The sequence below is a fragment of the Desmodus rotundus genome, chromosome 10, assembly GCF_022682495.2.
Source record: "Desmodus rotundus isolate HL8 chromosome 10, HLdesRot8A.1, whole genome shotgun sequence".
In the NCBI taxonomy this organism is placed as follows: domain Eukaryota; kingdom Metazoa; phylum Chordata; class Mammalia; order Chiroptera; family Phyllostomidae; genus Desmodus; species Desmodus rotundus.
In genome coordinates this window covers 29,191,159-29,203,327 of record NC_071396.1, presented here as the reverse complement: position 1 = coordinate 29,203,327, position 12,169 = coordinate 29,191,159, and the positions used below count along the sequence as shown (strand labels likewise).

The 12,169-nt window shown below is 53.5% G+C and overlaps 1 protein-coding gene across 4 annotated transcripts in view; it reads right to left on the bottom strand.

Annotated features, from left to right (window-relative positions):
• Nucleotides 1-12,169, bottom strand: part of IGF1R (insulin like growth factor 1 receptor) — a 230,519-nt gene that overhangs the window by 13,819 nt on the left and 204,531 nt on the right. For 2 of the 4 annotated variants that reach the window (XM_024561917.4, XM_024561918.4), the window contains exons 14-20: nt 11,063-11,165; nt 10,242-10,312; nt 6,429-6,658; nt 6,008-6,118; nt 4,835-4,951; nt 4,526-4,685; nt 1,920-2,049 (exon numbers count right to left, since the gene is read on the bottom strand). In XM_024561917.4, the coding sequence (XP_024417685.1) occupies nt 1,920-2,049; nt 4,526-4,685; nt 4,835-4,951; nt 6,008-6,118; nt 6,429-6,658; nt 10,242-10,312; nt 11,063-11,165 (922 nt within the window). The remainder of the gene's footprint in view (nt 1-1,919; nt 2,050-4,525; nt 4,686-4,834; nt 4,952-6,007; nt 6,119-6,428; nt 6,659-10,241; nt 10,313-11,062; nt 11,166-12,169) is intronic. The other 2 variants (XM_024561919.4, XM_024561920.4) reach the window with 1 other exon arrangement.

The window sequence follows — 12,169 nt, the reverse complement described above, 5'->3', positions numbered from 1 at the left end:
ATGCTGCCCCCTCCTGTCCAGCATTCTTCCACCCCGGGGCAGGCCCTGAGAAATGGCCCCACAGTGGCAACTGAGCACGCGGCGGATGGTGTGCTGGGCACTGCACTAAGTGTGGACCGCTCATCCTTGTTTGCTGGTGCCATGTTCCCAGCAGAGTAAGTACGGCCCCTGGTGGCAGAGCTGAGGACATGGAAGTGGAGGGTGTTTCAGGGGCCCCTGAACTTGAACCCCAGGCAAGCCGAGGTGGGACCTAACCCCAGTCATGAACCTGGCTGGGCAGTCTCCAAACATGCTTTTCCAAAATAATCAAACGTGGATCCCCAGGTGCTGCCAAGACAGCGAGTCAGGCCTCAAAAGTGGCCGGGGACAATTCAGCTTCCGACAGGCTCCCAGCTGGGGAGACCTCCACCCAGGGGCTCTCAGTGCAGGCTGCACAGAATCGTTCAGCCAGGATTCAAATCTGCAGCCTGGGCCCCTGACTGAAGTTCTGATTTCACTGGTTTAGGGTCAGGGTTAGGGTCGGGGCCGGGCCTTGGGGTGTCGGAAAGCTCAACAAGGATCTCATAGGTCCGGTGGGGCCAGGGAGAAAGGAAGCCCGCCCCGTGGGAGCTGGGGAGCTGCAGGCCTATCAAGGGCTCGTTCATGCAGGTGGGGGGTCGAGGAGGGCGCCACTGGCTGGGCCCGGGATGTCACAGGTGAGGAAAGGTTTTTAGGACAGAGTCAAGCTGATAGAAAGGGGGCAGCTGAGGAGTCAGATCAGCAGGAGGAGCAGTGAGTGATTCTGCCATGCGCGCAGCTTTGCTGGTTGGTTTAGAAGACCCAACTACTGGAAAACATTGAAAGAGATAATACGTGTCATCTGCCAAACACAGGGGCCTTCCCAGCACATGTCACCACCTCTCCATGAAAGCATGGTGTCGCGCACTTTGATTTGACAGTCAAGAGAGAACCATCTGGGACAGGCGGATTGCAAAACAGACCTCGTACTGGAGCTCAGGAAGCAATCACGCCTTGCCGGGGTACATTTGAATGCTAGTTCCAATTTGCACCTGTCTTCACAATAAGACCCACGGCTCTGAATTGTGGAAGGTTCACAAGCTTCACAAAAAGCCACACCAGCCACTATTTAAAAGTCCCCTCTACGTGGTCACCCAGAGAGCTGGAGTAAAACCCTGGCCGTTTCTGTAACGCATCGGCAACGAGACCTTCGGAGGGGCAGCCGAGAACCCAGCTGACGTGCTAGGAGGCGGGTGTGCCAGGGCCCACGCATGCCAAGGACCTCGGCTGTGTCTCAGAACCTGGCTGTCTGGCCACAGTGTTGCCAAGGAACTGCCATACACGACACCGAGAGTCCCCTGCACCCTCCATGGATGAATTTTCTCTCCACCTTTTTCTCTCCATCCCATGCCCGGGCCAATACCATGGATGCCCATTGCATGAGGACGCTCAGCAGTGGGACTGGCAGGAATACACATCAAGGCTCATAAGCTTTGGGTCTACACAGAGCAGTGGCTGCAACCTGAAGTTCTAACCAAGTGAGGCAGCCCCCACCCCCACCCAGTGTGTATTTATTGTGAAAGGTAAAAGGAGGGAAGGCAGGCGGGGACAGGCCGAGAGGTGCCGTTTGCTGGCACGCCTGGCTCCTGTGCTGCGGGCTCCGAGCCACATGGTGAGCAGCTAAGGACTAAGGACACGGGGTCCTGCAGAGGCTTTTGATGCCACAAGGGCTGTCTGTCCTCAGCTAGCCCACTGACGACAGGGAGGCCTTGGCGACGGGGTGTGGCCCGCATAACACTCAGCCAAAGCAGGAAAGGGGCAACAAGGAGGAGCAAACAGGAGGAAAGTCACGCTGTGGAGACTGAGCCAGCGGGAACTGTGGAGCCTGGAAGGGCTCGCCTGCCAGGGAGAGTGTCTCATACCAGACGTCAGAGTGAGTGGTGAAAACGCCGTCCTTGAGGGACTCGGGGGACATCCAGCGCACGGGCAGAAGTCCTTTCCCTCCTTTCCGGTAGTAGTCTGTCTCGTAGATGTCTCTTGTCATGCCGAAATCTGTGGGGCGGACAGAAGGCACGGGAGTTAGGCTGTTTGAGCAGTTCTGGGGGGGGAGGGGGGGAGGGGAGTAAGCAGAGAGGGGCCACCCCTGCTGCACAGGGGCCCCACACCCGCATCCAGGGCATGGCACACTTAAAGGGGCGGCATGCCACTGCAACCCCACTGGCAGGAGCAGTGAGAGCTGAGTGATTCCCCACAGGACAAACAACTACCCGGGAACCTCTGCTCCTAAATACACTGAGGGTCTGGTTCTTTGAAAAGCTAATCCCTTACTGCATTTCAAATGACTGGCAATTAACGAATTCTCAAGTTCCAGCGTGTCAAGAAAACATGTCCTGTGCGGACCAGGGGTCACTCACACGCGGCTTTAACCCTAAGGAAAAGCAGGGGCACGCTGACTCTCAGGTACTCGGCAGCGCAGCCCCGGTGCCGCATGGAAGGGCCCTCACCGTCTAACAGGGCAGAAGATACTGAGTTCCGAGTCATGGTGGAAAAAACGCGGCGTGACTCCTGAGGGACGCTATTTACTGGGCCTCTGGCACTATTACTCAGTGATGTTCTTCGACAGATTCCTCCCACTCATTTTTGGAAATTCCTTCCATTTTCCATGTCTCTAGAAGACGTCACATAATTATGTTTGATGGCAGCCTTGCTTTAGAATCCTAAAGTATTACTTCTTTGTCAGACTGATTTCCCACTCAGTGATGCAGCCTTTCCATACGGGGGCTCTTCCGCGTGCCCTCCTTGCGAAAGGGCTCCTTCGTGTCTCTGACTCGGCCACAGGAGGGTAAGGCCGCAGACCAAACCCAGTTCCTGGGACCGACGTGAACCAACGTCATTCACTTGTCAGAGAGCCTCTGGTACAATCGTCAGATTTTTACTCCACAGGCACGGGGCACTGGGAACGGAGTGGGGGCCCCAGTGAAGAACCGAAATTAAAGTCATATCTCAGAATTAATCCAGGCACGTGCAAATCAGAATGTGCCTTTATCTGGTCAAAAAGCAGGAAAAAAGAAAGAAAGAAATCAAGGACATACACTGTTTCTTCCAACACAAAAGATCAATTTCAGATTTTTGGAAGAGAAAAAACAAAAAAAAATGCAAACGTGCAAAGAAAATATCACTACAAGTATGCCGCATGGTTAAAAAGCAAATACAGTCCCTGGCGACTTGGACTTCAAAGGGCAAGTGACACCATGGCCCGCCCACTCCCAGCAGCGGGGAAGGGAAGGAGAATGGTGCCCCCACCAGGTGCCAGGAAGGGTGGGGAGGGGATGCTGACAGGGAGAACCAGGGTGCATGCTCCTGCACTGACCCCCCCCCACCTCCCCTCCCCACCACTCCGGGTCTGCTATGCTGCCACTCCCGTTTCAGACACAAAAACCTGGAGGCTCATAAAACATGAGGCACTCGCCCCAAGCTCTTGCCCATTAGTGGCAGAACCCGGATTTAGGCCCAAGTCCGCCCGGCTCCCCAGCACTGGGGTAGGGGAGCTGGTGGCATCCCTGGGGGGATGGAGAAGTGAGGGGCACAGGGACAGAAGGGGAAGTGAGTGGGGTCACAAAGGAGCCCAGGTGGCGGCCAGAGGGGCTCTGCCCTGGGAAGCTTGGGGCAGGGCAATTTCCCAGGCTTCAAGGGGCACCAACCCCATTGTGGAGGTGCCTCCAAGGGCCAAATGCAGGGACGCCCCGGCGGCTCCCTACTGCGTGGTAGATGACCAAGGGACATCTGCTTTATGATGGGGCACCCTTCGCCTCCTCTAGCCACTGCAAATGACCAATATGGAGGCTCCCCCACATCTGGAAACCATTCCAGAGGGGTGGTCACTGCCCACTAAAGGCGCAAAAACACTTCCTTCAAAATCCTTGCCAAAGAGAAAAATATCGCTAAAGGTGGGCATTTCTAGAGCAGATGGGTCAAGAGCTAGAAAAAGAGGTTAATTTTACTTTTTATTATTTAAAAAAAAATTTTATCGATTTGAGAGAGAGAGACGGAGAAACATCGATTTGTTGTTCTACTTATTTACACACACATTGGTTGATTCTTCTATGTGCCCTGACTGGGGATTGAACCCTCAGTCTTGAGGTTTTGGGACAACACTCTAACCAACTGAGCTACCCAGACAGGGCTGGATGGCAACTTTCTTTCCCCAGTCAAAGCTACCTGAGGACACCATCTCAATTATTTCTATAACCAATGCTTAGAATTATCCTGCCAAGAAATGTCTCAAATACCAGGATAGGAACCTGAGGGACCCTGGCCTCCACTCAGCCAGGCCCACCACAGGAACCGCGGCGCCCACACGCCATCAGGGTGAGAGCCAGCCCAGCTGCGTCCGCGACTATCTGTCAACCTGCCACAATGACATACAGGAGGCACGGGATAAGCCTCCCCACTGCTGCCAAGGCCGCCTCGGTCCCTAAAACACGTGCGAGTGTGGTTCTCCCTCAGATATGAGAAGCTGAGGACACACCTCCGATTTTGACCGTGAAGTCTTCAGCCACCATGCAGTTCCGGGCAGCAAGGTCTCTGTGCACGAACTTGTTGGCGTTGAGGTACGCCATGCCGTCTGCTATCTCCCCGGCCATCTGGATCATCTTGCTCAGGCTCGGAGGTGCAAAGGCTGGGTTATTCTGTGGCCAAGTCAAAAACAAACAAAGGCCGTATGAGAACTCAGGCGTTTTCCCCACCCCACGTTCTCTCGGGGTTGCAAACCCCGCTCTGCCCCATCTGAGCAGCGCGGGGTGTACAGCCGAGGCGCTGGGACAGGTTCAGAGCGGACCTGAGATTGCAGAGACCGCAGCCTCCGCCTCGTGCTCACGCCGGGCACCTGCTGGCCGGCCACGTCACACAGAGCTCCGGAGAGACGCCAACGAGCGCGACCGCGGACCGGCACTTTCTGTTTGGAGTAGGGCAAAAATGACATAAACTAAAACAAGCCATTTTTGACATTAGGAAGTCCTGGTGACTCAGAATCCTATCTGTTCCGATGGTCGTTTTATTTCTACAACCAAAGCACAGGTGGCAGGAAGGGGAGAACCTGACGAAGGCTGCGAGGAGATAGGCAAGCATGCGTCCCCATGGCCACTGTTGTGTCGTTACCCACAACGAGCACTGGTGGCAGTGCGATCTTTCCCTTTCTCTTGAGCTTCCTGCTGCAGCACTAAAACGTCAAGATTAACTGTTTCGCCGCGCGGTGTGGCGTTCCTCGGATGATGACTCCGTGCGGGCAGTGGGGAAACAAGCGTTTGGCAATGGGTGTAAGTCCAGCTGACGCTAATTCTGGAGGGGGACCAACGTAAAACATGGATGAGCCTTTCCTGTTTGCAATAGGGGGCACCCGATTGGATTTGGAATTAAAAGAGAAATACCTGCAAATAACCTATTTAGAAAAAAAACTATAAAATGCATGTACCCAAGTGTCTCCATCCTTAAAAAAATAGTGCAAAAACCGTGAGCACCCCACAGCGCTTCCTGGTCTCGAAGGCACAGACTGGGGACGGTGCAGAGGAGGGGCTTGTGCCCCCAGCTCAGCAACCCCGGCAGGCTGGCACTGGACTCTGACAAGCGTGGTGTGCAAGGCTGCCTGCCACAAACCCAGCCCCACCCTGCAGGCTGTGCCTGGGGGGGAGCCGCACGTGATGGGGAAGACCGGGTCACACGGAACAGCAGACGTGGGAAAGGCCCGGCGAGTGGCAAGGTCAGTGGGGCACAGGGTGACTCCCGGTCAGGGGACAGGCCTGGCTTCAGAGAGGACACAGCACTGACATGAGCCACCAGGTGGACCTCAGGGAGAGCCGCAATGCAGGAGGTAATGGGACCCCCAGCAGGGCCATAAGCAAGCATGCAGCCAGAAACAGCGGATGCAAATGGGTTTAAAGACACAGCCTCTTCTGGGGAACGGCTCTAAGGGAAGGGAACGGGTGACATGCAAAGCTGTTTCAACCAAACCCACCTCTATTTCCGGCCTCAGAGACCTAAGATAGCTTTTGAGGTCACCCCTCGTCATGAGCTCCATGATGACCAGCGTCGGCTGGCCCTGCGACACCACGCCAAGCAAACGCACCTGAGGGGATGACACAGGGGAAGGCTTAGAAAGTGAGGCGCACACAACTGCCAAACCCCGCCCTGCCACTGGCAGGAGCAGGGCCGCAGGTGAGTGGGCCACAGGGGCTCCACCGCCAGGGTCTGTGTCACACCCAGAACCTTCCTGAGCACCGGTGTCTTGAGGCCGCTGTGAGCTCAGGCAATGGGGGACTCCAGAAGCCGGATGGGGACAAGTCACCAAACCCACAGTGTGGCCACTGTCCCATTGGGGGCTCCGGGGATGCGTTGTCCCTGAGTCGGGCTTTGCCTCCTCGAGGGCTTGCTCTTACCACATGGTGACAGTTGAACTCCTTCATCACTGAAGCCTCGTTGAGAAATTCGATGCGCTCACGCATGCTCGCAGCCTCATTGACAGTTTTTATCGCCACCCGGGTTTCGGGCTCGTCTTTGACCACGCCCTTGGCAACCCCCTCGTACACCATCCCGAAGGAGCCCTGGCCCAGCTCCCGGCTCATGGTGATCTTCTCACGGGCCACCTCCCACTCATCCGGCACGTACACTAGAGGAGGAAATGGAACTGAAACGTTGTAGCAACAGGCACCTGGGCTGCTGGGGGAAAGTCCGGGGCGAAGAACACCAGATGCCACCTCGAGAGCCCACCTAGGGGGACACTGGGGGACAATGACTTGGCTTGTTCTGAAAGGTCCCATGTGCTGTGGATTTCAGAAGGCAACCGTGTGCTCGAACCCTGGTATTTGTACCCTCAAGGGACCTAGAAAATTTGAGGATTCTAACAGCGTATAATAAGAACCAGAAAGCAGTCCAGTTTGAGACACGCAGTAAGTATAAAATGCACACAGTCTTTCAAAGACTGAGTGCAAAACATAATGTAAATATTTCAATAATGTCTATAACGATTCTATATTAAAATTGATAATACTTTCAATCCATTGGGTTAAGTAAAACACATCATTGACAATTATTTCACTTGCTTCTTTTTACTTTTCTTATGCAGCTGCTAGAAAAACGTAAGGTTACGTAAGGGGCTGGCACTATATTTCCACTGGAAGCGCTGGTCTGGTCGAGACAAAGTGTCTCCAGTCTCACTGAAGACCTGGGGCATCTAGTAAGTACAGGAGCCGCTGAGCTCGGGCACCCAGGGGCTTTCAGTGGTGACCACCGTGGAGGGACGCTGATGAGCAGAGGTGTCCCCCTGGGGCTGTGGCCTGGGCTCTGTGAACTTGGGGACCTCCCACCACCATGGTGAGGGGTTCAGAGGTCATGACCGAGCCTGACTAGGGTTTCCTCTCCAGCCTCTGCTTCTGGTCAGATTCCATCCGGTTTAAGAAAATAAATAAACTAATAATCTGAAGAGGAAGGAAGGGGAAAGGAGGTAAGAAAGAAAACAAAACAGGATCTGTTCCACAAATGCGATGGGTAGGGGTGAAAAGGAAAATAAAATCAACCTGTTCCATACACTGTATGCAAAATCTCAGTCATAACCTTCCCCTAAAGCTGTGTGCCACGTCCTTGCCTGCAAGGGCAGCTCTGTCGGTGGGCAGCTCTGGGGGCAGGTGCCACCACACACTCCGTGTGGCGGGCAGGGGGGTGGTCCCAGTTCAGAAATGCAGAAAGACTGGGGCCTGGGATGGCGCGTGTCTGCTTCTGTGCTTTCAGACGTCACCCGTGGGCCTTGGCTGGATGTGCCAAGAGCAGTGGGCTGGCAACTGTATTGCAACACCCCGAGTCCCCGGTATTGACCTTTAAGTGATGTCTTAAAGGACAGAGACTTAAAAATGAGACCCAGGAGATACCCCCAGTATCGGGGGCCCTGAGGAGTGTCCACTAGGAACTGTATGAGTCAATCTAGAATTTTCTTCCACAAAGGCTTTCGTATTTCCTGGTGCACATGTATTGGGACGTCTCACAAATACAAGTGGACCTCGCACCCAGCTTCGATGGTCTGCAGCCGCAGACAGGAGGTTGATGCTTGCTTAGGTGAGTCAGGACGAGAGGGAACCCAGCGGATAAGGCATTCACTACACCCCCCAGGAAGTACAGAGGGGCAGTCTCTATGCATTTATCTCCGAAAAGCCAGGCCTGCTTTTAATCAGAATGAACTGTGCAGCACGCCATGAAACACGGAGTCAGAACCAATCGCACTCATTCCTGGGGAGGTGTCCGGAGTCAATACCGCCCTTTCCTCTGGGTAGACCCCGCAGCCCTGACCCGGCGCAGCGGCCCCTGCCCAGCCAGGCAGCAGCATTCCGCACACACTGTTATCAGCACGTCCCCTCGGGGACTTTCAGTGCGCCCTGGACAGGGTTGACAGGCAGATTAGTTTGCAGAGCAAGGAGTTGCTGAAGCATTTTTGAACTGCAGTGTCATTTGGTCGCCCCTTGAGAAAACCAGCTCTACAGCGCTAGTCAGGAGGCCGAATAAATGAAGTTCAAACGAGGCGACAGTGCTCCCACCTGTTGGCCTGGGTGACAGCAAGTGTGCTTGTGGGCGGATTTGTTCTACAAGAAGAGTGAAGGCATCGTGGAAGCATTCTGGGGAGGTGCACAGCTGGAATTCGAATCACCGTGATGGCCTGGTGTTACTGTCTCGGCACTGTCTCTGAATGGCCCGGGGGCTCCGCACGCAGAGCTCCGCATGCCGCCTCGCCTGGCTTTCCGTCGTGCAGAGCAGGCTCTGTGCAGCGAGCGGCCTCAGGCCGACCTTACAGACAGGACCTGGCAGAGCATTTCCCCTGCAAAGCTCCTTAAGTGTGTGATGATCCTTACCTTACTTAATTGCTTAATTGCTTTTTTTTAAGCTATTGTTGATACAAGCAGTGCATAAAAGTCTTCTTGCTGCTTTTTTTTTTTTTTAAGAAAGATATTCTCTCCATAAGAAACTACCCTTTTAACTTTGGTGTGCATCCTTTCAGAATGTTCTTTGTGCTTTGTATGTGTATATACACACATGAGGCATGGGCGTGTGTACGTGTGTGTGTACATATGTGTGTGTGTGCATGACTGTTTGAATTGTGCCTTCACTAGTGTGGCTCTGTGGGTTGGGGCATCATCCCATAAACAGCAAGGCCACCAGTCCGATTCCCAGTCAGGACACGTGCCTGGGTTGCAGGTCAGGTCCCCAGTTGGGGGTGCACGAGAGGCAACCGATTGATGTGTCCCTCGCACATGGATGTTTCTCTCCCTCTCTTCCTTCTGCCCTTCCCCTCTCTCTAAGAATAAATAAAATCTTTTAAAATTTACAACATCGTGAGACCTTCCTATAAACAGGAATAACGTCCTTATTATTCCACGCTTGATTCCCCTTCAGAGGTGGTGACCATCTGCTTTCCAGGACCAAAGGGGACAAAGCAAGGAGCCACTTAATGGTCCGGGTGTCACTGGACCAGATGGCCAATGCCCCACCCCAGCTCACTTTTCAAGTTTTGCATTTAGAAAATGCAAACACTTTTGCATTTGCAAACACTTAAATGCAAACATTTTTCAAGGTTTTGCATTTAAGCACGCTAGGGAGAAAAGACAGCAAAAAAGGAAGAAAAAAAAAAAAAAACATTGAGTACAACCCAACTTCCATGTCAGATCCTCTCAGCCCCTTCACTCCGTGAGCCTCATCAGTCACTACCAGAGGGACCAAGACTGGGCCGTGAGGGTGTGAATCCTCGGCCCCACTCAGGAGGGAAGAAACAGAAAAACTGCAAGATAAAAAAAAAATGCAGGGAAGCCACAAGCGATCGAAGACAAGCATGACAAGATGAAGCGCAGGCCGAGACTAGTTCAAGAAAAGGTCTGTTTTGTCAGCTGCAGCATATCCTCCGCCTGCATGTCAACAATTTAACAGCTTTTTTCATCCTAGCATAAAATTCCAAGCCATTAAACGAACTGAGGACTGTGCCGGCCACAGTCAGCTCTGCAGCCTGTTTCTCCTCGGGGCACCCCAAGCCGTCCAGAATTTTTGAGATATTCAGGGAAGTGCTAAAAACTTTGATTAAAAAAAAAAAAGTGTTAACAGAGACAGATCTGAAGCCAAAGGTGCCTCAAAATAATGCAAACCTCTTCTCCTAAATTAGCAGCACTCCCAAAGGCTCCCCGATCTGGGACCACCACATAGAGAGCGGAGAGGCTTACCGTCCGCCGCGCTGAAATATTCTGGGTTCACAGAAGCGTACAGAACGCCATTCCCCAGCCTGCTGTTGTTCCTGTCAGAAAGGATACAGTTTAGACTTAAAAAAAAAAAAAAAAAAACCCAAAAGAAACAAAAATAAAAAACCCATCTGCACACATTCCTGTATGTACTTGCATCTTTGTCAAGTCTGTTTTATTTATTCTGTTTTACCACATATCAGGAGAAGGGGAGCGAGCAGAGCTGGGTGCCCTCAGCTGTCAGCGACACCCGCTCAGGCCAAGGGGCCAGCGGACAGTTGCTGCCCTGTCTTTTGGCTTCTTCAGTGGCCTCATATTAGAGCTTTTTAAGAAACATTCATCTCTCTATTTCATTGGAAACAAAAAGGCTTGCTGGATGGGCAGGGCTAAGAGATCCGGCTCAGGGAAGCTTCACATAGCAGCAGTGTCCGTGTGCCAGAGCCGCCAGGGAGGGGACAATGGCACCACCCCACAGAAGGGTGTCCTTGCTGAACCATCAGCAAACGTTCTCTGTTCCTATGAAGAATGTTTGTTCGGAAAATCAGGTTTTCCGATCTATAAACTATGGATTTTGCTGTGTATAATGCGTGCCAACTGTTTGGTGCGCAATGTGCATGGGGTTATATAATCGCTGTATGCACGTATAATGCGCATCCTTATTTCTCCCGCAAAAACTTGGGCAAAAAAGTGTGCAATACACAGCAAAATACAGCATTTCCTCGAGAAGCGGCCCCTCACCCAGGTTCACGCCATCACACCGCCCGGCCCCCAGATGCGCCCGCACGACCACGGCGCCCAGCACTCACCGCTTCCTATGGAAGACGTACAGCATGATTACCAGCCCTCCCACGATGAGCAGCACGGCGACCGGCAGCGCGATGATCAGGTGGATGAAGTTTTCGTACGTCGCTGTGGGAACACAAGGGGGTGACAAGGTGAGCGAGCCGCTCGTTTCATTTAGCTGGAAGGGCAGAAAAAATCCCTGAAAATTCCTCCACTGTCCTGTCACGCACTGGGGGGTTCTGAGGGCAAACTATCAGAAACGAGAGCAAAAACACTGAGTTGTTTGAAGAAAGAGTCAGCACGGGCAGACTGAAGAGTATACGCATCCTTATTGTCCAAGTGGGGTGCATTCCGCAGTAATAGTTCAAACGATGGGCTTGCGGAGGGTGGTCTTCGTGTGCACTGTAACGAGTGTGATGAAAAGGCATGCGTTTGCTGAAGTAGATGCACAGAAACGAGTACACAGGCAGGGCTCACGCCGTACCGACCTTCTCATCTGTCCAAAGACGGAGCCATAGACAATGAAAACTAATAGCTGGCCGGCACCCTTGCCAGAGTTGCTCTGAATTCTCCCCAAACGGTAGGGTCTAGTCACGGGCCTAAGAGCACACAGCTCCCTGCAGCCCAGCTCGTGCCTGTCCCCTGCACCTGTGTGACAGATCCAGAGTGGACACGGGGACACTGACCCACACCCCTGGAAACGCTGCCCGGTGCAGGAAACCAATGCACCCAGGGTGCAGAGAGGGCAGGAGACGAGAAGGGCGTCGGGGGGAGACTTTTGGGCCCAGAGGATGGACTGGGAGCAGTAAGGAGAGAAAGTGGTCGGTGCCCCCGGGGCCTTGTCCACGCTAAGCAGCCTGAACTTCTTCCTGCAGGTTACAAGGAGCCAGGGAGAGCCCTCAAACTCCCAAGAACTGTGTCCCAGGACAGCCTGGAGGGGCAGGAGGGGACCTGGGCATGTTCTGCATTACCAGCCCAGACCTTACAAAGAATCCACGGCCTTCCCACAAACAAAGAGGATGCACAGAGGTGGCCTGCCCTCCCCTGGGTCACACAGGCTGCTGGGCAGCCATGGCCCCAGGATTGGAACGCAGGCTTCCTGCACCCAACGCTCGCACACTCCCCAGGCA